A 27207-nucleotide genomic window follows, 5' to 3' on the forward strand; every position below is an offset into this window, starting at 1 on the left:
GCGAGACTGAGGGGTTATTTTGAAGATCTTGGCAGAGACACCTGTTCTGTATGTCAAACCTATAGGGCTCTTGTCAATATGGGTTATTTGGAGATAACTAATGATCCTTAAAGGTCACTAGCCATATGTTTAAAATATACCAACATAAAGTAATTGTGCACGTAGCCAAAAGGCATATTCCATGAGTTACTAGTTTTGTTCTAACATGGTAGAAGTTACTAATATACCTGAAAGCCGCCATATTGGGTTATGAAACTGTAAAAATAATCTCCAATGTACGTCTATGAGGCGAGATGGTATATAAGGAGAGCCAGACATGAATGGGCAGCTGTCTCATACCTTGAGAATCTCCACCACGGACCATCTCATGCTGTATACTTAAGAACTTATGAATGTTGTTTTCTCTCTTATAACCTGATACTTCTTTCTGTGCTATCAACTATTTTTTTCCTTATTTTGTAACCACTTTTGAATAAACCTTAAACAAGCTTTTGTTTTATCCACACAATTCAATATTGCTTTCCTTCCAATCCTCACTGTACTCTTACTCCAATGTAAGCGTTATATTTGTAACAGTGATGGAAAAGTATCATAGTCTTTAGTAAGTGGGCAGCTCCTCACACATCGTACACACGCGGCTCCGCTCCGTACACACGGCTCCGCTCCATACACCTCAAACACATGGCTCCGCACACCTCGTACATGCGCGCCTCCGCTCCGCACACCTCGTACAAGCGCGCCTCCACTCCGTACACGTGCGCCTCCGCTCCGTACACCTCGTACACACGCGGCTCAGCTCCGTACACCTCGTACACACGCGGCTCCGCTCCGTACACCTCGTACACACGCGGCTCTGCTCCGTACACCTCGTACACACGCGGCTCAGCTCCGTACACCTCGTACACACGCGGCTCTGCTCCGTACACCTCCTACACACGCGACTCTGCTCCGTACACCTCCTACACACGCGACTCTGCTCCGTACACCTTGCACACACACGGCTCTGCTCCGTACACCTCCTACACACGCGGCTCTGCTCCGTACACCTCGTACACACACGGCTCTGCTCCGTACACCTCGTACACACGCGGCTCTGCTCCGTACACCTCGTACACACGCGGCTCTGCTCCGTACACCTCGTACACACGCGGCTCTGCTCCGTACACCTCGTACACACGCGGCTCTGCTCCGTACACCTCGTACACACGCGGCTCTGCTCCGTACACCTCGTACACGCGCGGCTCCGCTCCGTACACCTCGTACACACACGGCTCCGCTCCGTACACCTCGTACACACGGCTCTGCTCCGTACACCTCGTACACACGCGGCTCTGCTCCGTACACCTCGTACACACACGGCTCTGCTCCGTACACCTCGTACACACGCGGCTCTGCTCCGTACACCTCGTACACACGCGGCTCTGCTCCGTACACCTCGTACACACGCGGCTCTGCTCCGTACACCTCATACACACGCGGCTCTGCTACATCCACACTGTAAACCCCTCCTGACCCCACACATAAACTTCAGCTCATCCAGCACCATGACAACCAGCACAGCAGAGTCCTGCATCCACTGAAGCCCCTGATCATGTGACCCCTGACTCCTCCCCTCCTGTGACCTCATCACAGGTCCTGTGCGCACAGAGCAGCCATATATGTGGTGGCAGCTCTGCAGGTGGAGGTATGTGGAGACCCCATTACTGGGCGCAGGGGGCATTAACCCCTTCAGCACGGAGACTCTTTTTGGGTCTTGTGTTGCCCCTTTATAAGAATCATAAGGTTTTTGTTCTGTTTCCTGTAATAGATACATATGACCCAACTATGGAGACAAGAAGGGAGGAAACATATTGTTCTCATAGTACAGGGCCCCTTTACTGGCCCCACAGTGTAATGCCCCCATTATGCCCCTTATGCAGGATGTATGATGCCCCCACAAGTGTAATGCCCCCATTATGCCCCTTATGCAGGATGTATGATGCCCCCACAAGTGTAATGCCCCCATTATGCTACTTATACAGTATGTATGATGCCCCCACACAGTGTAATGTCCCCATTATGCCCCTTATGCAGTATGTATGGTGCCCCACACAGTGTAATGCCCCCATTATGCCCCTTATGCAGTGTGTATGATGCCCCACACAGTGTAATGCCCCCATTATGCCCCACACAGTGTAATGCCCCCATTATGCCCCTTATGCAATGTGTATGATGCCCCCCACAGTATAATGTTCCCCCAGTACCACCTGAGGTTTTACATGTGGAATAATCCCTCTGGAGTTGGTTTTCCCTTTTCCTGCTCCCCTCCATGTATACCCTCGAGCATGTATACAGGCATGTAGGGGAGCTGGCCTTACTAGATATCGAGGCTTTGTACAGTAATATACCGCATGAGGATGGTATCAGAGGAGCAAGACGTTTCTTGAAATCGAGATCAATAGAGTGTAGCAGACATAATGACTTCATGGAGGATCTTCTAAAATTCACTCTTACTCATAACTTCTTTCTTTTTGACAGGAAGTACTTCCACCAGCTCAGGGGTACTGCGATGGGGAGCCTCTGTGCCCCCTCGTATGCTAATCTATTCCTGTGCTGGTGGGAGGAAACCACAATATTCAGGGATGATCATAAGTGGTGGCATCCATATATTGGGGTATGGTATAGATATATTCACAAAATTTTTCTAATCTGGTCAGGGACGAGTGAAAAGTTTATTGAATTTGTTAGGGAACTCAACGTCAATAGAGTGGGCCTGAGATTTATATCAGAATTCAACTATTACCAGTTGCCTTTCCTGAATGTACCAATCAAGAAAGTACGGGATAAGACCATAGGGACACTCATCTATCAAAAACCTGCAAGCACTAATAAACTATTGAAGTGGGATAGTCACCACCCCATTCTCCTTAAAAAAAAGCAATATCCAAGGGCCAATTTTTACGGTTGAGAAGAGACTGCTCTAATGTCACAGATTTTAATATACAGGCAATAGACATGAACACCAGATTCATGAAAAAAGGGTACCAACAGTACATTTTGGATTCCGTACCATTGTTTGCAGAAAATCGGGAGAGACAGACATTCCTCTATAGCTAACCAAGAGAGCAAGAAAAAGATGGGATAACACGAGTAATAGGAACTTAAAAGAATCAGAGTGACCATATCTTTAATATCCTCAGAAAACCCTGGCCGACCTGGACCTGAGGGTGCTGTGGGATCTACTCCCACAATAAGTTTCAGAAAGGGTTGGTCAATTAGGGACTGTTTAGTGCATATTTTCGATAAAAACCTGCACCCAAGTGGACTTGGCTGGATAGAAGAACCCCGAGAAAGTTGTATATGTAATTGGATGAGACCATGTAAATATTTCTCGAGTTCCTCTACAGGTAAAATCTTTTTCCAGAGGGATTATTCCAACTGTAAAACCTCAGGACTTTTATATGTGGCCACATGCACCTGTCCCCTAGATTATGTATGCACGACCAAGAGTTAGTATAGGAGGAAGGTGGGGGGCATTTGGGCAAAATACACCATGGTTGGGACACCCCATTAGTGAGACACATGAACAGTGCACATTGAGGTGAAACAAGAGACATCTCCTTTTGCATCATTGAGATGGTTAAACCCAATGTGAGAGGAGGTGATCTCAATACATGTATAGTCAAAAAGGAAAGTGAGTGGATTTCCAGACTGGATTCACTAGCCCCTAAGGGACTGAATGAACAAATTTCCTATGCCTGTTTTGTATGAATACAGCCCCATTCTGGATTACATTTTTGGATTTTATACTCTACCCATTGCTACTCAGTTCCCTGTGAATATGGTTCACATATTGTTTTACTTCATCAAGAGATCTGAGCTTCTATATCAGAATTATTTCTTATCAGTTATATCCCACTTATACTATTAAGTAACTAACAAGTGTGGTGTTCCTTGTGTATGTCTAATTATGTAATGGGGGTTAAATTTGACCATTTAGGAATTTACTGTGGGCCACCATCCCATATTTTCTGTAGTGATAAAGTAGATCTACATGCCTATTACATGATGGGAGGATGTGGAATACCTGTTTTTAGTCTCCCATGACGCTGATCTCAGAGATAGGATTTTTCTGTTGGTGGAATGCAATCCAATATCATATGTGCTCCGGTGTGGAGTGCAGACATCTGGGCATGCGCAATCGTGGACAATGATCCTAGATGCACTCCGGTGTGGAATGATAACTACGGCCATGCGCAGTCACAGGTATGAGTGGAGCGGCCGCAATCAGTTTATCTGGCATTTCAGTGTAAAGCACGTCACTTCCCAACATGCACACTAGGGGATGGACATTATCGGTCCTCTAGCTCATGAGAAGTAGCGTAGGTGCAGTACATTATTGTAGACAGACTCCATTCTGTATATCCTGTGACAATTCACCTCTAGGAATGGGAATGGGCCTCCTAGTCTGGGAGGGGTTTTGGATGAATTGGGCTATTTAAACATGGACACCTGGCTATTAGGCACACTATGCTGAACATCATGAATTATCATCCCAGTATCAAGCCTCCTGATGAACCTGTTGGGGGAAATGCGTTGAGGTGGATTATTGAAACATTTTCTGCGTACCATACCCTTTTCTTTATACATATAGTAGGGGTTTTACTCACTTGGATGCGACGGGAGGAAAATATGAGGCATGTTCCTTTAAAAGTTCATGTGGGTTTATTGCTTCATAAACCCAGAAGCCAAACAGAAAAGCAAATAGCCTTTAGATCAGGCAAACAAAGTAAATGTCCTTAGCAGGTCTCTGCTCAGCCAGGCCTGTGTGCCACACAAGCTGGGGTAGCTTCTAGTATCCTGGCTTGGTCTGAAGACAAACATACACAGGAGGCCTTCTCCCTCCAAACACACAGACCATGTGCCAAACAACAACCTTCATTTTATAGGCTGTTAACCACACCCAGAGGTGAGGTATGTGGGTAGCTGGACCCGCCCATTCTCTCCTAGCTACCCGTAACCCGACTCCTAGGTGCACTGAACAATCCTCTTAGTGCTTATGTGCCCTAGAGAAACACTCCGGGTTACATCACAGAGACCAGCCATTTCTGTGACACATGCCTCCCATCGACTATGCGACCACTAGCCACCTTACAATACCTTGATATGTATCTGGTTTTATGACTACCCCACAGCTGATTAAAGGGAATCTGTCACCCCCTGGGACTTATCTGACCTCTACTATGGGCATACAGGTGATAGCAATGTGAATCTATACATCTATGCCTCATATTAGAGGTCTGTTTGCTGTGACATGGCTCTTAATTCAGTGAAGATTCCAATGCTTGCTGGCCGGGGGACGGGAAGAAATCCTCGCCTACTGTGTTAATTAAAATATTTCCCACCTCCCCTGCACGTCACAGTGCCCTGTGACGTGCAGTCACCATGTCCAGATCCCACGACTGCGCGCTTTTTACGGTAGTGACGAACTTGTACTGTGTACTAAGCAGTTATAGTACTGAAGGGATCTTGTGCCCAGGCGCCGGGAAGTCACCATGACTCGCCAGTGCCTGTGCACAAGATCCCTGCAGCACTATGATTGCCTAGTACACAGTACCACTGTGCCTTCCGCAAGAAGTGAAGTGCGCGGGACCTGGACATGGTGACTACACGTCACAGGGCATTTCTTCCCGGCCCGCAAGCATCGGAATCTTCACTGAATAAAAAGCCTTTTCACAGCAAACAGACCTCTAATATGGGCCATACAGGTAAGTATAGATTCACATTTCTATCACCTGTATGCCCATATTAGAGGTCAGATAAGTCCCAGTGAGTGACAGATTCCCTTTAATCAGCCGTGGGGTAGTCGTTTAAGTGGATTCCCTTTAATAAATACTCACTTAGCCCCATTCTTGGTGCAGGTACTAATGAATCCAGGACCTATGAGATTTTTACCAAATGATAGTTGGATAGTTAGGGGGTGTATCATCCATAGCGTCGGCCCATACGGCCACTATGGTGCCCGTGAAAAAACACAGATTTTGAGCTTGGTTTAAATTGATATCCATGCAGCACATAGACGCATGTTTACTATGGCCATAAATCAGAAAAAAACTATAAAGAAAAATTATCATAAACCCTACTGTAAATAAATAAATAAATAAAAAGCAAAAGTGCATTTAAATAAATTAGGGTTCTTATCAACACTGTTTTTGATCAAAAATAGCATGAAAGCTATCCCACCATAGCAAGGTGCACCCATTCGAGATAGTCCTACTCTGTATAATATTAAAAACCTTACCATGTGTGAAAGCCTCAAACTTCTGTGTGTGAATCAGACATGAGATCTAACGTGATAGAACATTACAGTCCGGGGAAGACGGAAAACATTCATATAGACGACCGGTGGAGATGTAGTCAGTAAAGCACTCTAGCCAAATATCTTTCTACAGCCGTAGTAGAAGATGAAGATGTCGTCCTATTCATGAAGTAATTATTTCTCATGTCACGTGTAATGAATATCTCCTGCAGTATTGCTAATGCCGACTGCAGTGTCGGTAAATGAGATGAGAATTAGCATTATGGAAGATGAGTCTTTGAGAAACGAGTTCAGCTACAGACTCCAAGGAATAAACTGCTTGTTGTCTGTGGCCTAAAATATATAGGTTTTATTACTAGATGTAAAGAAGAAAACTAAATACTGTAAAATGATATATCTCCTCATATGTTTTCCCTTATTATCTCCAGTAATTGTGTAATTACACAGTATTTTTATGATGTTACATTGGCTTATCATCTTCTCATTCAGGTCCCTACAATATCGGATGCTCTCAGTGAAGATCTTCTATTTAAGAGAATTTTCCTTATGGACCCATCAAAGATGGGTATGGACAGAGACAAGATGGCGGAGAGGATATTGTGCCTCACCCTAGAGATCCTCTTCCGACTTACTGGAGAGGTGAGAGATTCTGATGACGTCACATTACCTCATTCTTATCTATGGGAGTTACAGATGGACAGAACTTGAGAGGTGAGGACTCTGGAAATGTCTGTAGTGAGATTTAATAATTTGTCTCTCCATAACCAGCATTACACAATAGTGAAGAAGACCTCTAGTGGGCGCTGTCAGGCCCCTGTGTCTGAGGGATGGGGAAGACCACAGAGCCCAATCACCGGGGCTCCATCTCACCCCCTGATACATGAGGACATCAATGACCAGAAGATCCTAGAACTCACCTACAAGATGATTGAGCTGCTGAATGGAGAGGTGACACAGCTGGGAATGCTGGGACATTATACAGTAACGCTATGAAGGGATCGGGGGGATGACGGTATCATTGTATGTGTCAGGTTCCTATAAGATGTCAGGATGTCGCTGTCTATTTCTCCATGGAGGAGTGGGAGTATTTAGAAGGACACAAAGATTTGTACAAAGACATCATGATGGAGGTTCCCCAGCCCCTCACATCTCCACGTAAGAGACAGGACTAAATACACACGACCTATAATTATCTGTATGTAAAGAATTAATTCAGTCCCTGTATGTGTTTCCTCCAGATCTATCCAGTAAGAGGACAACACCAGACAGATGTCCCCGTCCTCTTCTTCAACATGCCTGTAAACAAGAAGATCCCAATGTTCCTCAGGATCATCAGGTAGATGGAGAGAAGGTGTCATGAGATCTCCCCTATGATGTGTAGATGGCTGTGAAGGTCTTGTGTTCAGTCTTGGTTTATCCACCAGTATTATATGTTTTATACTTGTGTAATGAGAACGGTGGAGATGGCAGGATTAGAGCTGATCATAGATGGGACTTCTCCATCTGTCTGTGACTTTTACAATATTTGTTTCAGGGTGAAGATCAGACCCATATTAATACTACAGAGACATATGTATGGGGTGATGAGTGGTGTAAGGAGGAGATTCCTACATATGACTACCCAGGTGAGTAGTAACCACTAGTAACGAGCGAGTGTATTTGTTAATATTCGCTTTTCACACTGATAGTACGGTATTCGGGTTACTCGTTATTCTGCGAGTATTTGTGTACTCGCCTCGCTATATTCGGATGTCCCGCCCTGCAGTTTTGGCGCCTTCTCTGCTGCCACTAAACATGCTGGGCTTCTTAACCAATCACAGTAATGCCGCAGACATCTTGGTTGTGGCATTACTGTGATTGGCTGGCTGCCCAGCGTCATGGGGTCCATTTAAGCCCTACCGCCGCCATTTTGTGCACATTGCATCTGGAGCCTATGTTGTAATAGCCTATGGTAAGATCGCTGAGCTGCTAGGGAGAGTGTTTAGGCCTCTTGATAAAACAAAAGCCCTTTTAAGGGCTGCCTGCAGTGTATACTAGTTTTGTGTTTAAAGGAGCCGCTCACTAGCTCCATAATACCATCAAAAAATAGCTCTTTTCAGAGCTGAAGGCACACAACAAAATCAGAGAACAGGGAGGGAGAGATTGTGTATTAGGTAGGGAGTGTATTAGCTAGTGTTCTTTCAGTGTCCATCTTAAAACAGCTCTTGTCAGAGGCAAAGCAATATTTTTCCAGCACACACAGAACTAGCATTTTGTGCTGCCTTTTTTTTTTAGCACCGGTCTATTTTCCCTGCTGTTTTAGGGGTCAGAGCCTGGCTTCTGCAGTCCACATTAGTCCACTTAAAAAGGTGTTTTGTGCCCTACGCAAAGCAGTAGTCCAAACATTTCCTACTGCCTGCTACAAAAGAAGCATGCACCAGCCCATTTTAACCACTATTTTGGGGTGTCAGCCTGCCTTCTGTCCATATTAGTCCACTTAAAAAAGCATTTTGTGCCCTACACAAAGCAGTAGTCCAAACTTTTCCTACCGCCTGCTATAAAGCACGCACCAGGCCATTTTAACCACTATTTTGGAAGCCACCATCCCAAGGGCCACCAATCACAAATAGTAGTTAGGCTGGAGTAGGAATACTGTCCTGGTTTGTCCACTGCACATTCTGCATAGGGTTTGTAAAAATTAGCCCTATGGGCTGAATCATGGTTGACGCAGGAAGCCGTCATCCCAAGGGCCTCCAATCACAAATAGTAGTTAGGCTGGAGTAGGAATACTGTCCTGGTTTGTCCACTGCACAATCTGCATAGAGTTTGTAAAAATTAGCCCTATGGGCTGAGTCATGGTTGACGAAGGAAGGAAACGGGTTCTTATGGGAAGGGGTTGACGTTAACAGCAGTAGCATGAATCTGCATTTTTGGTAAATTTAGGTTGGCTTGCTCTCATCTGGAGGGATTACAAACTGTGGAGATATCCAGTCCTTTTTGAATTTAATCAGAGTAAGTCTGTCTGCATTCTCCGTGGTGAGGCGTGTGCGCCTATCAGTGATGATTGCCCCAGCGGCACTGAAAACACGCTCAGACACCACACTAGCAGCCGGGCAGGCCAGCACCTCCAAGGCATATAAGGAGAGGTCGGCCAAGTGTTTAGCTTAGACACCCAATAATTAAAGGGAACTGAAGTGTCAGAAAGGACGCACGGATGGTCACTTAAGTACCCCTTGACCATGTTCTGCAACTTATTCCTCTTTGGCATTGTTACAGGCACAGATAGCCTTTACTGTTGTGCTGGTCTATATAAATAAAAATTATTATTATTATTATTATTACTGTTGGATAAAATGTGTATCACGCGAGGGTCTTGCCACAGATACTTATACATGAACTGTGCCATGTGGGTCAAGCTGCAAAAAGGCAAATGTTCTGTGTCCCCAACAGTAGAAACAGTACCCACCCTCTCCTCACGCTGACTCGCCTCCTCCTCCTCCACCACCTCCTCCTCTCCAGCCCATCCAGGCTGGGCAGACATGAAGCTTGGGTTGGGTGTCCCCTCTGTAGCATTACCCCTCGGTAGCACAGAAAAACAAGTCCTCTCCCTCCTCATCCTCCCCCTCTTCACCAAATGTTGCCTCAGAATATTGGCTGGGCTGGGTAGTATCACCCATTGGGAAATCTGGCTCCATATCAACATTCTGGGCACTTAAAGCTTTCTCTTTGAGATTATGCAGTGATTGTTTCAAGAGACACAGTAGCGGGATGGTTACGCTGATAATAGCCTGATCGCTGCTCACAAGGCTGGTGCAGTACTCAAAGTTCTCAACAACCTCACAAATGTCAGCGATCCACACCCACTCAACAGATGTTATGTGTCGTGGCTGACTCTCAGTCTGACCTGTATACTGAAGCTGGTATTCAGCTACTGCCCTCTGCTGTTCACTAATCCTCGCAAACCTAAGATAGGTGGAGTTCCACCGCGTGGGCAGGCCGCAAATGAGTCGGTGACTTGGCAAATTCAACCGCTTATGCAGCACTGTAAAAGCAGCAAAAGCAGTAGAGGAATGGCGGAAATGGGCGCTAATATGGCTCACCTTCTCAAGTAGGTACAGGAAGTCACGGAAAGTTTTCAGAAATTTCTGAACAACTATGTCCAGCACGTGAGCCATGCATGGCACGTGTACCAGCTTGCCGATCTTTAAAGCCGCCACCAGGTTACGCCCATTATCGCAGACGACCGGAGGCCACTGATTGGTCTGTTGTTTTACAGCTTGTCGCAGCTCTGTTGCAGTGTGTGCTTTCTGACCTAAACAGATCAGCTTCAGCAGAGCGTCTTGCCACTTTGCCGATGCACTACTGCACAGGTCCCAGCTTGGCAGTGATGGGGAGAATAATTCAGCAGAGGATTAGGAGCAGGAGAAGGGGAGAGAGGAAGTGGAATTTGAATAGGTGGAGACCCTGACAGAAGTTGGAACCGCTATTCTTAGCGTGGGTGGGATGTGTGATGTTCCAGTTTGCGCCTTTGTCCCACCCTCCACCAGGTTCCCCCAGTGTGGCATGACAGAAATGTATCATCCCTGTACACAACAATTTGTCCAGGTGTCTGTTATTAGGTGGACCTTCCCGGTTACGGTGTTGGTGAGAGCATGGTTCAGATTGTTTAACACGTGCTTGTGTAACGCAGGGACGACACATCGGGCAAAATAGTGGCGGCTGGGAACACTGTATCGTGGGGCAGCCACAGCCAAGAGATCATGGAAGACTGTGTTCCCACAAGCCCAACATCTCCATAGCTAGCAATTTGGCAATGTGCGAGTTTAGTATTTGTACCTGTGGGTGCGTGGCTGGGCATTTACGCATTCTTTCCAAGCTCTCAGGCACGGACAATTGGACACTTTGCTGGAACAAGGAAGTGGATGTGGTTGATGTTTGTTGCGTGTGAGCAACTGCAGCTTGTGGGCAGGAGGTATGAGCGCCTGCTTCTTGAACAGCAGATTCTGAAGGACATAGCCCAGGCGACATGGCATAAGTTTCCACGGAACCCAAAAGCACTACAGATACTGGCTGGTGATCAGCTTATGCAACCTTTGTCTATCCCTCATCCCCTCAAGATGACTGGACCATCATTGTAAATAAGTCCCTGTCCTTTGTGTCACCCCCCACCTCATTGTACATCGTAAGCTCTTATGAGCAGGGTCATCATTATTTTTCCTTTAATTATTATATTATCTTTAGCTATGTTACTTATGACTGTTGAATATGAACCTCTGAATTGTAAAGCGCTGCGGAATAGGTTGTTGCTATATAAATAAAGAGTATTATTATTATTGGTTTGACCCGCAGGCGCAGATTTGGTACCTTGGTGTTCCGTCCACCTACTCGGCTGCTTGGCTGCCATGTGGTTTCTCATACTCTTTGTGCTCAGGTTGCCTTTGCCCTGGCCTCTGCTCAACTTGGTATTGCAGATGTTACAGACAACAATGTTTTTCTCTGAAGGACTTTTAGAAAAAAAAATTCCACACAGCAGCTGAACGCCCTCTTGCCCTGACTTGGCGCACAGCGGGGGTGCTCTTGGGAACAGTTGACCCAGTTTTTACTCACTCTGGGCAAACCACGACCCCTTGGTGCCTGTGTTGGTCCATCTTCCTCTGTGTTGCTGCCAACGGTCCAGGTCGGATCAGTGGACTCATCATCGACCACCTCGTCTTCTATCTCATCCTCCTTCCCAGTTGATATTGTAGGCTGACCTGATGGCAACTGTGTCTCATCATCATCAGCCTCCGCCTCTGGAGACAGTAAATGACGTTCCTCCAAGTGGCTTTCTTCTGGTTGTAGGTCCTAAAATACTTGAGCATCAACGCACGCCGCCACCTCTTGTCCCTCTTCAATGCTGCATGGTGATAGGCCAGAGCCAACCAAAGGATACGTACCAAACAGATCCTCGGAGTGGCCAAGCTTGGGGTCATATGTCTCCTGTGACTGATAATGGTGGGAGGAAGGAGAACCAGCTTCAGGATTGGAAGGGCCAGCCTTCTGTTTCCACAGTAGACTGTGTGGTCGTGGAAGTTTTGGTGCTGCTTGACAAATGCGTAGAGGCCTTGTCTGCTATCCAAGACAGAATCTGCTCTCGCTCTTGTGGCTTCCACACATGTTTACGTTCCAGACCGGGAACTTTTTCCAGGAACATTGTGGATGCATCAAGCTTCTTCTGACCTGACACAGACTGAGTGGCTTCTCGCGCACCACTGACAACACCACGTCCACGTCCCTTAACAACAGGCTTTTTTGGCATTTTGGGTTTTGTTGACAGATTTTCAGATGTTGATGGCACAAGCCAAGCTAGCTGTCAAAGGCACAGCCAAAATAATGAGTCAACCGGGACACAGCCAATAGGGCTAATTTTTACAAATCCTATGTACATTGTGCCGTGGACAAACCAGGACAGTATTCCTACTCCAACCTAACTACTATTTGTGATTGGAGGCCCTTGGGATGGTGGCTTCCTGCGTCAACCATGACTTAGCCAATAGGCCTAATTTTCACAAACCATATGCACATTGTGCAGTGGACAAATCTGGAATGTACAGTAGTCCTTCCAAACTAATATTTGTCATTGGAGGCCCTTCTCACAGGTTGTGTCACATTGTGAGATAGGGGATACATATTCAATAGAAATTTACACTGATTGTTGATGACCGACTGATGGCCCTCTGAAAACTTAAATTGAGGATCACAACTACTACAATACTCCATCGTAGGTAATGTTTGTCAAGGGAGGCCCTTGTCATGCAATCTTCCTGCACCTATGACACAGCCCCCAGCCCCAGGAGTAATTTTTGGAAATACGATGCACATTCTACTGGACCAAGTAGTACAGTATCAATAAGTCTTCTCCTGCTATATAATCTGGGGAATATTGACAATCAAAATCTCTAAGCCAATCTCTAAGAAGCTTCACCAACCCATCCTGGAGGGGGGGCACCATAAATACTTTGTCCAGTGACTTGCACAAGTGATATATTTGAGCTTGTCATCGAGTTGACTAGTGCAGTTTTATTTTTACGGTTCACTGAGTTCAGCCATACCTGAGGGTCGTAGTCCGCACTCACTGCTACCTTCTAGTACTCCATGTATCTTGGCCATTTTCTCTGTAGTCTCTGCCCTTAAATTAGTTAAATAATAATGAGGGCCCTACAGTATGAATAAGTGAGGGCACTCTCAAGTGTACACAAGAGGCAACTCCAAAATTTCTAGAGGAGGGCACTTCAAAATGTTTGTTACAGGGCCACACAAGGGCTCTCACAAAACTCAGCTTTCCTGCTTTCTGCAGGCGATCTGAACATTTGAATTTAGGGCCCGAGTCTCACATGGTGGTGGAGGAGGAGGGTCAAGCCCAATGCTGCAATGAGCATATTGTAAACTGCTATGGAATGTGTATTCCACTATCTGATTGTCAATGATGGAGGGACCGCCCAAATGTCTAAGTAATAGCTGTCCCTCCAAAACGCATGTTACAGAGCCACCTGAGGCCTCTCAGGTCAAATTTCTACATACATACTGATACTTTCTAGCTGTGCTTGTAAAGTGCTGGGGAATAGCGCACTAAAGATGATGTATGACAGACGGACCTACAAAATGTATAAGTCAGGGCCCTCCCAATTATAAAAGGCGAAAAAAAAAGCCACAACAGTATGTGTGAACAAACGCTAAAAGGGGTATTTTTTGGTTTCTCTGATTTATTTAGCCTTATTTAGGTTAAGTTTGGTAGTTGTTCTTGTGTGTCTGTAAAAGTGGTGTAACACTGCGACAAACTTATCCCCAGAAACCATATGTGAGTCAGAAATGCATTCAGGCACATTCAGGCTCTTCCCATTCTGTTTCATCACTTTCCCATCCATTTCACTTTCCCATCATCTTCTCCTCAGGCCCCTTTGTAGGGTCCAGCAGAAAATTATTCGCATTTCCCATTGACTTACATTGTACTCGCTATTCTGAACGAATACGCAATTATTACAAAGTACTATATATATAGCGAGTATAGCGATTACGAATATTACGGTACTCGCTCATCACTAGTAAACACTAAATGCAGAGAAGTCACAGATTCTTCTTAGTCACCGGCTGTGGCTGCTTTATCGGTGGTGTAGTCCGGCTGTATCACAATCGTGTGATCACCATTTTGCCTCTAGACCACAACATTCTCCTCCACCCAAAACTGTTCAGATGATTTTGGGCACTGAAAGCCCTTTTCTATAGAACTTACAACCTGGAGGATCCACCTCCCCCCTGGGATTAGAAGATGCTGACCGTTACCTGATGACAAGTTAGAAAATCACTTGAAGTAAAATATTATGATGGATCTGTAAGAGAAAGCGGAGGGTAATGATGTTGTTGGCTTCCTAGATCCCTGATATCTTATTGGATGAATCTACCTTCTCTCCCTTCTGTGCTGATGAATGTGCTCATATGGTCCCTACAAGACCAGGTCCAGTCTTTCTGGCCAAACTTCACTTTTATGATCGACAACATTAAATGTGCGGTGAGGCCAAGTGTGAATTTCTGTACAATAACAGCAGAGTTTCCCTTTATCCTGACTTTTCAATTTTTTTTAAAACTAACTTCAAACAGGATTGTGACAAACTAAACAAAAAAACATTACACCTGTGCCATGATATATCTCTAAGCTAAATTTAAGACACCTCAGCTCTGCATTATTATAAAAAGTTCTCTTTGAGTGTCTAATATTTCTTCTTGAAACTCATCTGACAGAAAATAATGTCCCTTACAAGAGTTTAGATTCTCAAGAGCCACCGAGCCCCATACTCCAATTACCAGAGAGAGGTTTCACCGCTAGTTACTCACTACTTACTGATGGAAACTGTTGAGTTTGATCATTTCAGTAGATGTGTTATTGTCTATAGTCACAGTTTTGACTACAGTAGTTAGTGCCCAAAATACTCTGATTTAACCCCTTCCTGCAGCCAGTTTTGTGTTCCTATCTGGGCCCATTTTTCAAATCTGACATGTGTCACTTTATCTGGTGATAACTTTGGAATTCTTCACAAAGAATAATAGGAAACAAATGGACCTTACAAATTATTTTCCAACTTCTCTTGAATCCGACAATCCCCTATATACGGTTACACACTACTGTCTGGGCACATGGCAGGTTAAGAAGGGAAGGAGCGACATTTAGCTATTTGAATATAGATCTTGCTCGAATAGTTTGCAGACACAATATATTGGGGACACTGTTCATGGTCACCTGGCAGCGCAAAAGATGGCTACCACAAACAGGCTTGGCGTCATCTACTCCATTTTCCAGATCTCAGGGTTTGCCTTGCTCATCACCCTTTAACCCCTCTACATGGATTTGGACTTAGACAGAGACCCCTAGGCTTGGGCCACAGTGTTTCCTGCTGTTCTATTGAGTGAAATGGCAAGAAGAATAGTCACTTAACCGGGTCACAACATGGAGGTCAATGAAAATAGAAAATCACACAAGAGTAGTCAGTAAATGGGCCGAGGTCACAACAGGAAGCAAATACACAAGCCGAGAGCTGAGCACAGAGGACTGAACCAGAGGAGAACAAGGCTGCATCTGGCAGCTTCTGGTAATATGCACAAAAAGCAAAGCCACACTAAGAAGAATTAAAATTCCCCCAATATTCAGGAAGAAACACAGCAAAAAAGGGCAGCAATGTTTACCTGCCCAGATGTTCAGAACTAAATGCACTACCAGGGTGCAGTATACCCACATACAGATGGCGGCTACACGGGTGCAAAATACTGATGAGACAATCATTCACAACCAACCTACAATCACTCACAACCTACCATTTCATGGAGGGGTGACTGCTTAGTATTTGAATTACTCACAAAAAGGTTTGTAAAGGGTGCTGTTCACACTTGGGTAGTGCACAGTATCGGCTTACAGCCTATTAGTTACGCCCATACTATTAGATTAGGCGGGCTGCCCGGTACTATCCATATATTATATATATGCATTTTTGCACTTTTTTATCCCCGGGTGCAGCCAGGCCCATCAGTGCGGGCATTGTAAACTGTGTCTGTTCCCATGGAGTGCACTTGGATAGTACCGGGCAGCCCACCTAATCTAATAGTATGGCCGTAACTAATAGGCTGTAAGTCGGATACTGTGCACTATCCAAGTGTGAACAGCTCCATATACAAGCCTTTTTGTGTGCAATTCAAATACTACGCAGTCACCCACTCCATGAAATGGTAGGTTGTGAGTGATTGTCTCATCAGTATTCTGCACCTGTGTAGCCGCCATCTTTATGTGGGTTTGCTGCATCCTGGTAGTGTATTTAGTTCTGAAGATCTGGGCAGGTAAACTCTGCTGCCCTATTTTGCTGTGTTTTAGCTTTTGGCAATATGCTTTGAGCTTTAGTAGGGTGCGGTGCTTTCCAATTGGCTGAAGCAGGGAGCAGATTACTCCAGGTGGACAGCACACACCCATACTGCCAGACTGGATGGTACTACTGGTCCCAGGCACTCTAATCTTACTGGCTGCGCAGAGCCTGCGCCGCCCAGAGCTTCTGGTTCTGACGTCTCTTCCATCACCAGCGCCACCTGCAGGATGAATAAGGCGGCTCCTGGTGAGAGAAGCAGACGTCGCAGGAGCAGATCCCAGAGGAGATGGGACCCACCATTTACAGAAGCCCTAATGTGGCCAAATTGCAAAAACCAGAGCAGTAGAAATCCCCATAAAGTGACTTCATTTTGGAAATTATAACCCTCAGTGATATAATCTATAGGAGTAGTGACTATTTTGATTCCACAGGCACTTTCTGGAAATTAGCATGCAGTGGATGTTGGAGAGTGAAAATTAGGGTGAAATTTGACTTTGGGGGAGTGGATATTGCTGGATTGGTTTATAGAAGCCATGTTGCTTTTCAAAAGCCTTTGAGCCACTAATAATGTGGAAACCTCTGGTTTTCCATTGACAGATGATGGACCTGAGTGGGGACTTGTTTTTTGTGAGATGAGTAGAAGTTTTTATTGATATTATTTTCACCTACATAACATTGTTTGGTGGCTTTTTATTCCACATTTGGGAGGCAGAATTAACAGTTGAACACTACGATCCACTGGTTCATCCTATGAGGTTTTCTATTAGACTGTGAACTGTTATTATCTTGGTGAATAATGACGGCTAACATAGGGCAAAATAAAAAAAATCACAGAAAAAGATACAGCCTTACCAACACCAAATCATATAACAAATGCACTAGCAGGATGCCGCAGACCCCATGATAAAGGTGGGGGCAGTGCAGGTGCAAAATACTGGTGGAGCAACCACTCACAAACCGACCAATTCATGGAGGGGGTGGTTGCCTAGTATTAAAGATGCACACAGATGAAGCTTGTATAGGACGCCAGTCACACAGGTAGGTGTGATGCCCAGTGTCTGGCTTAGGATAGTGATGATGCCCATACTATTAGATCAGGAGGGCTGCCCAGCACTATATAAGTGCACCCCACATGGACAGACACCCCAGTACACCCAACCAACACTAAAATGCTAATGCATTTGTTATCTGATTTGGTGTTGGTAAGACTGATTTTTTTCTGTGATGTTTTCTTGGTATAATGATACTTTTACATAAAGTGCATTTTTACGGAGAGTTTAATTAGAAATATTCAACAATATAAATTTTAAGGATATGTTATTCATAAATAATTGGTTTTATTCTTGGCAGATGTAAATTGCCTCTTCAGAGAAAAAGAGGACTTGAACTCTATAGCGCCACCTATTGGAAGCAGAAATCCTTCTAGTCACAATCAACCCTTTAACGAGTCGTGCAATATGACTTAGGATAAAAGCCAAATCAGAATCTCAATTTGCAGACGCGGAGTTTCGGGCTGTTGGCCCTCGTCAGTGCAAAGTATGAGAACTGATTTGGCTGGTGAGAGGCTCTGGACTGAGGTCTAAGGGGTAACCTTTCTCCTTGTAGTGAGTAACTAGTGATGTTGCCCATACTATTAGATCAGGAGGGCTGCCTAGCACTATATAAGTGCACCCCACATAGACAGACACTCCAGTACACCCAAGAAACACTAAAATGCTAATGCATTTGTTATCTGATTTGTTGTTAGTAAGGCTGATTTTTTTTCTTGGTTTTCTTCTTGGCAGATGACTGTACCAGGAGATCAGAGGAACAGCTGACATCTTCAATTTTTAAATCAGATGATCTTGAGATCACACAGGATACAATTGAAGTGAATGCCATTACTCCAGATTTACCATCATCCCTTCACAGCAAAGATCAATCATCTGATACTTTGAAACAGGTCCTGTCTTCTGATTCATTACCGAACACTAAGGAAAATCAAAGTCACGAAATAAGCATTAAAAAACAAACTGCTCCTAAAGCTAAGAAGCCATTTTTCTGTTCAGAATATGGAAATAGTTTTTCCCTTGAAAAGTCTTTTTTTAAACATCAAAACATTCACACAGCAGAGAATATATTTTTTTGTTTCAAGTGTGGGAAATGTTTTAACCAGAAATCAAATCTTGTTAATCATCAGAGAAGTCACAAGCAGAAGAAGCCATTTTCTTGTTCAGAATGTGGAAAATATTTTACAGATAATTCAAGTTTAATTAGACATCAGAGAACTCACACAGGGGAGAAGCCTTTTTCATGCTCAGAATGTGGGAAATGTTTTAAACAGAAAGTGCATCTTGATAACCATCAGACAACTCACAGAGGAGAGAAGTCTTTTTCCTGTTCAAAATGTGGAAAATGTTTTAGCCAGAAATCAGATTTGGTTAAGCACAAGAGAACTCACACAGAGGAGAAGTTTTTTTCCTGTTCAGAATGTGGGAAATGTTTTAGCCGGAAAACAGATTTGGTTATACACCAGAGAATTCACACAGGGGAGAAGCCTTTTTCCTGTTCAGAATGTGAGAAATGTTTTGGCCAGAAATCAGATTTGGTTAATCACCGGAGAACTCACACAGGGGAGAAGCCTTTTTTCTGTTCAGAATGTGGAAAATGTTTTGGCCAGAAATCAGATTTGGTTAGGCACCAGAGAAATCACACAGGGGAGAAGCCTTTTTCCTGTTCAGAATGTGGGAAATGTTTTAAACAGAAAGTGCATCTTGATAACCATCAGACAATTCACACAGGAGAGAAGCTATTTTCTTGTTCAGATTGTGGAAAATATTTCACACTGAAGTCAAGTTTTATCAGACATTATATAACTCACACAGGGCAGAAGCCTTTTTCCTGTTCAGAATGTGGAAAATGTTTTGGCTGGAAATCAGATTTGGTTAATCACTGGAGAACTCACACAGGGGAGAAGCCTTTTTTCTGTTCAGAATGTGGAAAATGTTTTGGCCAGAAATCAGATTTGGTTAGGCACCAGAGAACTCACACAGGTGAGAACCCTTTTTCCTGTTCAGAATGTGGGAAATGTTTTAAACAGAAAGTGCATCTTGATAACCATCAGACAATTCACACAGGAGAGAAGCCATTTTCTTGTTCAGATTGTGGAAAATATTTCACATTGAAGTCAAGTTTTATCAGACATTATATAACTCACACAGGGGAGAAGCCTTTTTCCTGTTCAGAATGTGGGAAATGTTTTTTCCAGAAAGCGCATCTTGATAGACATCAGAGAACTCATACAGGGGAGAAGCCTTTTTCCTGTTCAGAATGTGAGAAATGTTTTAACCAGAAATCAGATTTGGTTGATCACCAGAGAACTCATACAGGGGAGAAGCCTTTTTTCTGTTCAGAATGTGGAAAATGTTTTAGCCGGAAATCAGATTTGGTTAATCACCAGAGAACTCACACGGGGGAGAAACCTTTTTCCTGTTCAGAATGTGGAAAATGTTTTAGCCGGAAATCAGTTTTGGTTGAGCACAAGAGAACTCACACAGGGGAGAAGCCTTTTTCCTGTTCAGAATGTGAGAAATATTTTAACCAGAAATCAGATTTGGTTGAGCACCAGAGAACTCACACAGGGGAGAAGCCTTTTTGCTGTTCAGAATGTGGAAAATGTTTTAGCTGGAAATCAGATTTGGTTATACACCAGAGAACTCATACAGGGGAGAAGCCTTTTTCCTGTTCAGAATGGGGAAAATGTTTTAGCCAGAAATCAGGTTTTGTTACGCACAACAGAACTCACACAGGGGAAAAGCCTTTTTGCTGATCAGAATGTGGGAAATGTTTTAGCCGGAAATCAGATTTGGTTAAGCACCAGAGAACTCACACAGGGGAGAAGCCTTTTTCCTCTTCTGAATGTGAGAAATGTTTTACACGGAAATCAAGTCTTAACAAACTTCAGAGAAGTCACACAGGGGAGAAGCCTTTTTCATTTTTAACTGAAAATTGTATCTTCTTATAGGGGTTGTCCACTATTAGGACAACTATTTCTCATTCCTCATGTTTGGCCTTGATAAAATAAAAACACTCATACACAGCTCCCGTTCTGGCGCTGTTCCATTGGTGTCACAACACGCGTTCCCGGGGCTCACATAAGGTTGTTACATCACACAATCCTGCTCCCAATCAATGCCGCCTTTGGACGTATTGAACATCAACAGGAGGGACATGGCATGGACATAGCACTGAGAGAACGCACACACTGAGAGCACTCTCTTCAGACCGTGTTCCTGGGGGAATTATAAACAGCCTCAAACATGACTTCCGATATGGGAAAGAAAGAAGAGATCCGAGGTTAGTCTGAGGTTCTCCACCTCCGTCAGCATGTCTGACATGCAGTGTTTCTTATTGAAAGTCTTATCTTCCTGCTCCGGAGCCATTACTGCCTCATCTCAGCTTGGAAAAGGAAGCAGTCTTAACCCTCATGATGCTAGACAGCTCAGGTCTGTAAGTCCTGCACCAGTTTCTCTCAATATGTAGGCCTCACAAGAAAACAGCTCCACAAATCTCCCTCTACTCTCACCGAAGCCCCCATGCTGAGCAGTGCTTGCTTCACAGGGAAATTTACTCCCCACCCTGAGCCAAAGGGGATTCTGATATGGGGAACGCTATAATTGATTTTTTATTTCATATTTTGCGTCTATCCCTACTAAACAATAGATGGAGCAATATATACAAACGCTGGAGACCACATAAAAAACTGAAATACATTCCCTCACTTCTAGCCTATCACAGCTTACTGACAAGGTACAGAGATTAGAGGATAATGTCGTACAAGTTAGAGGCCATCATAATGCTCAGAAACTAACACTGGATCTTCACAACCAGTAAATAAACCATCTGTTTAATATGGTTGATGATCAAGAAAATCACAATAATATCTGGATAAGGGGTATATCTGAAAGCATCAATGCACAAGTGATTATGCCAACACTGCAATCATTATTCATAATATCCTTGGTGACCCTATTGATAAGGCTGAAGACTGACAGGGCGCACCGTACATTAGACAATCATGGCCCAGATCCTGAGCGTCCAAGGGACATTATCTGTCACATACATTTTTGTCCTGGTGATTTCAATGAACAAAGCATACAATTGCTCACAGATCTATCCTGAATGACACTTGCTAAAAGAAGGGTATTGAAACCACTACTTGATGCTGTATGGGAAAATGGCCTGCTGTACTCCTGTGGTACCTTTCCAGCTGCAAGTACGAAAAAATTGAGCATTGTATACTTTTAAAGATCCAAGCGACATGAGACCATTCTGTGATGTCCTGGATATTACCAGAAGTATTATTATTATTTATTATTATTGCGCCATGGCGCTTTACATGTGAAAAAGGGGTACACATACAAGAACAATTACAATAATCTTGAACAAAACGTGACGGAATCCATATATCTGACAGGCCCCCTGCTCCACCATTGTCACAGAGCGTTCCTGCACATCTTAGAAGGCGTTCAGTTGATAAGGATTCCCCAGACGGGAATGGAACCTGCCAGTCAAAAGAGCTCCTGAATTTAATCTTGTCTCCCTGATGAGAGACAGTTTGCAGATGCTTACTTATTTCTTTAAGCATATAATTAGATATATCTAAATAGAGTTTTAGGTGCCACTCTTCCACTATACAGAATGTTTCAGTTCATATATTAGACCGGCATATAAGTTGATGTCACATTATTTTACTGTAATATCAGGCTGTATTACTTTGCTTGCTATATATTCCATGGTTCCCCCTAATAGGAACCCTAGGACTGAAGGTTTGACTTGCGCTTCTAACGACAACCCCCAGTTTGGGACTTGCATTGGGATCTGCTTGTTTCGCAATTTCCTACTTTTTTTGATTTATTCATAATCTATACTTCTTAGACACTGAGAGGTAGACGTTACTATCTACCGTCTATACTTCCTCTTTGCTCTTAAATCTTTCTCTCCTTCCCTCCTCCTTTTTTCATATAATAAGGCACAACTCAAAACTTGTTCATTGAATGTCAGGGGACTTAATGGGGTTGTCCACTACTTTGACATTGAAGTCTTATCCATAGGATAGGGCATCAATGTACTGTATGATCGGCCGGGGTCCCGAACCCCCGCGGACCAGCTGTTATCGGTGCCGGCGGCAGCAGCTGCCGGCGGGAAGTCCTTACCTGCGGTGCTTGGCCGTCAAGTTGTAGTGGCCGCCACTTGTAACTGCACATCCGCCTCCCATTCAATTGAATGGAAGGCGAATGTGCAGTACCCTGCGGCGGCCACTACAGATCTACTACTTTCTATTCCAGACATAGATCGAGATCTTAACAAACACATACCTCCCCTCCATGTCAGACCGTGTTTCTACAATAGTATGCGGCAGTGATCACTGTCAGTTGACTTTGGCAAACTTCTATCTCCGTAATTGTGACCTAATTAAGACATGCCGTCAATTCTTAAACAAACTAAAACATTTTGTGGAGGACCTTACCATCATTGGAGGTGACTTTAATATTTTCTTGGATCCTTCTTTAGATGCATCCCTGGGCCAGAGTCAGGAATCTAAATCACTCAAAAGCTTTTCTAAACATGCTCTGGTCTTTCCAACTGGTCGATGTATGGAGGATACTACATCCAGAAGTAAAGGATTATTCGTATTATTCTCCTTTACATAATACATATAGCCGTAGAGACTTTTCATTAATTAGCCATCACTTGCTTACATGGCAACCTACATCTCAGATAGGAACTGCTGTATGGTCAGATCATGCTCCTGTATATTGTAATCTGACTATACCTGACTCCACCAAGGCTTCAGCTGTCGGAACTCAAATGCTAATCTGCTGAAAGACTCACTCTGTGTCTCAGACCTTCTTGAGACTATAGAGTCCTTCAAATATATGAGCATGATGAAACTGCCTTACCATTTCAATTGGAAGCACTCACATGCGTCCTCAGAGGGATACTAATAAACATGGATCCAGGTTAAAAAGAGAGAGCAACTAAAGTCTCCCATTTGCTTGAGCGGATTGATCGCCTTAACAAACAACATAAACGATCTGCTTCCCTCCAGGTATATGCAGACCTGCTTAACTCTAGAAAGGAGTTAAGATGGTTTCATGGATGGGGTACTTGCAAATATTATGTAATTTCAGGGCACCTACTTATGGAAGGAACCAAGTGGAAGCTTCCATTCTCGGTACTAGATTTAGGGCCTCCTCAAGAAAATCACTTAAAATGTCCTACACTAAAGTTAATATTAAAGGTGTGGGATAGGGGTAAAAATATTCTGGGAATTGGAAAATACACAAACTGTTCTACTTTATGGCCCAACTATAACTTACCAGAGCTACAGAAACTAAAAGATGTTAGTGAGTGGGAGGATAGGGGTATATGCATCATGGGTATGTCAGAAGTGACAGACAGTCGCCCTGTAGTTGGTTGCAGAAGATCTCTTCATTTGGCATTACAGACACCTTCTTAGATGTCTCACTCTAGGACCCAGTGGCTACCTCCCTCTAGCTAATTGACACCCAGGCTGGGTGTTTAAATACTGACTATTTCTAGAGGGAGGGGCCACTGATATTCACATGACCCCTTGTGAAGGCTTGGAGCTGGTGCAGTCTGCTTGCTTCCTCCTGGAGCTGAGAGGACGTGTTGCAATCTCTCTGAAGTCGACTCAAACTAAGCTAATTCCCCCGTGTCTGTCTCTCCTTGCTGTCTTTAGTGTTTAGTGGGAACTGACTAGCGCTCATTCCCCCCTTCCCTATACAGGGCCAAGAGCTAGGGAAATACAGATTTTAGGCTCGCGATTGGTGAAAAACCAATATAGGGATGTCAGTGGAGACAGGGTGATATCAGATCAGCCTAGGAGGTCTCCACTCCCCCCTTTCCCTAGAGTCTGGGCTCCCTTTGCCCCTTCCCTTTGTGTTGCACTAAGTCTTTCCCACACCTTGCGTGACAATATGTTTGGTATCACAACTCTTGAGGGATGGATTTTTCAAGAGTTTTGAACAAATAAAGGCAGATTTTAACCTTCCACATAGGAAGTTTTATCAATATCTGCAAACATGTCATGCATATAGCACACAACTTAGGATAAACGTCATACTGATTTATAGATATCACCCAATAGATACCATTTCTACAGCAGTAGATACAAAATGTCTAATATCCCTTATTTATAGGCAGTTACTGGCCCTACGTTTGGATAAATATCCTTTGAAAACTAAGACAAAAACGGAGCAGGATGTAGGTCCCGTTTCTGAGGAGCAATGGAGGGAAACTTTGATTTGACACTGAAACTTTCATTGTCAGAGTAACAAAGATTGTCCCAAATTCTTCTCATTCATAGGGTATATAGATCCCCAAGTATTTTTTTTAAATTTGAATACAAACGGATGACACATGCCCTAGATGTGGTCAAAATGACGCCCACCTGATGCATATGATGTGGGAATATTGGTGACTACTGGAAGGGGGTGATCGCTCTTGTACTATCTGTATCTGGGATACAACTTCAGTTTGAACCTAAAATCTGTATCCTAGGACTCCTGGGAGAGGACGTAGACCGAGACTCCTATATGGAAATAGGTGGCTCAAGAATATTATTCCAAGCCAGAAAGTTGTTGGCACTACATTGGATAGACAATTCTCCCCCAACGATAACAGAACTGTAATCCAGGATAAATAACACTCTATGCTTGGAAAGGGGAGCTTATATTAAAAGGAACGCTCTCAAGAAATCCATACACAAATGGGAGCAATGGTTAATTACCCCAGGTATTGCTTCAGAAAACCTCAGAAATACTATAGTCCATTTCCTTACAGTAAGAGTTTTTATCCTTATATCCAAAGTGTCAGCAAATAATCATAGTCTCAGTCCACACAATTGTCCCTTCTTAGATATATTCTTTTTCTTTTGATGTCTCAATAGGGAAAAAAATAAGCCGTCAGGAAGTATTCAGATATTTATGTACAAATGTAAAATTACTATTCCAAAACATTGTACTATAGAGCGATATTGGGATTTATATCATTGTAAACCGGTTCTTGTATTGTTTAATTGGTTTTTCTTTCTTTTTATTGTTTTTCTCACAATGTTTGTATGACAAAAACAAAATGTTGGTAATTCTTTGTTTTGCTCAATAAACACGATCTGGTTGGAAAAAGAAAGGAGCGAAGGTCTTTAATAGATCAAACGTATACAAAATATCAAGATCACATGTGAAGGTACTCGTAGGAATTCGCAGGTAAATGTGGTTGCTCATTGACAAGGAGGTTACATCCACACGTGTAAAGGACATACGTATCCAAAATAAAAGGGGCCCCCGGGCAAGAAACTCATAACCCCACTGACATAGCGGAAGCATTTCATTGCTGTTATAGCTCACTATATAATATTCATGGAAAATACCATCACATGCCACCTAATATTCTTGAAACAAAAATTGACAAATATATTATGGACACTGCCGTTCCTTCCTTACAGACCCCTGAGCAGGAGATACTAGACAAAGCTTTCACTGAACAACAGATAGGAGAGGCCAATAAATCATTCCCTATCGGGAAGAGCCCTGGACCAGATGGATTCAATAATAGATTTTATGAGATATTTGCACCTCAGTTATTACCATTTTTAGCCAAAGTGCTCAATAATATTTCAGAAGACTCCCCTTTACCCTCCAATCACTTGAGGCTCATATAATGGTTTTATCAAAGTCTGGAAAAGGCACATGATTAAACCCTCCCTTCCCCTTCCCTCTCCTCCTCCCCCCTGTTCCCCTCCCTTATCCATTCCTCCCACTTTCTGGTGGTGGAAGATATAAAGTTGGATAAGTATATTTTTATTATGCACCTGATGAAGGCTGTAAGCAGCCGAAACGCGTTGTGTAAACCAGTGTTTTAATAATATTTTATTTTTAAATGAATGCTCATTGAGGAAATCAAAAGAGACACCGTCCTTGATTCAGTCGTGACAACAGAAGACTGTGCTGATCCTGGTCTCCATTTCTGATTCTTCCACTGTGGGAAACTCCTAACCAGGCCAATTTTTACAATTCTGACCAGTGTCACTTTATGAGGTAATAACTCTGGAACGCTTCAATAGTTTTTTCATGACATTTTGTACTTCATGATAGATAAAAAATTTATTCGATATGACTTTCGTTTCTTTGTGAAAAAATCGTAAATTTGTCAAAAATTTGGCAAATTTAGCAAATTTCAAAATTTGAATTTTCATGCCCTTAAATCAGAGAGATATGTCACTCAACATAGTTAATAAATAACATTTCCCACATGTCTACTTTACATCAGCACAATTTTGGAACCAATATATTTTTTTTATTAGGGAGCTATAAGGGTTAAAAGTTCACCAGCGATTTCACATTTTACAACAAAATTTACAAACCATTTTTTTTAGGGACCCATATCAAAATGAAGTGACTTTGGGGGGCCTTTATGACAGAAAATACCCAAAAGTGACACCATTCTAAAAATTGCACCTTTCAAGGTGCTCAAAACCACATTCAA

At 43.5% G+C, this 27207-nt stretch overlaps 2 protein-coding genes across 2 annotated transcripts in view; both read left to right on the plus strand.

The window, feature by feature from the left end:
- Positions 1-27207, plus strand: part of LOC141204972 (uncharacterized) — a 230552-nt gene that overhangs the window by 127768 nt on the left and 75577 nt on the right. The window lies entirely within an intron of this gene.
- LOC141204964 (uncharacterized) lies at positions 1626-25638 on the plus strand. Its single transcript, XM_073664001.1, has 7 exons — positions 1626-1684; positions 6788-6937; positions 7067-7246; positions 7330-7453; positions 7537-7634; positions 7833-7923; positions 18444-25638. Exons 2-7 carry the CDS (start codon positions 6845-6847, stop codon positions 20465-20467), a joined length of 2610 nt encoding a protein of 869 aa, XP_073520102.1. The 5' UTR covers positions 1626-1684; positions 6788-6844; the 3' UTR covers positions 20468-25638.

This window comes from Phyllobates terribilis, unplaced genomic scaffold (genome assembly GCF_046119375.1).
Source record: "Phyllobates terribilis strain yellow unplaced genomic scaffold, ASM4611937v1 Scaffold_136__1_contigs__length_4911898, whole genome shotgun sequence".
Lineage (NCBI taxonomy): Eukaryota > Metazoa > Chordata > Amphibia > Anura > Dendrobatidae > Phyllobates > Phyllobates terribilis.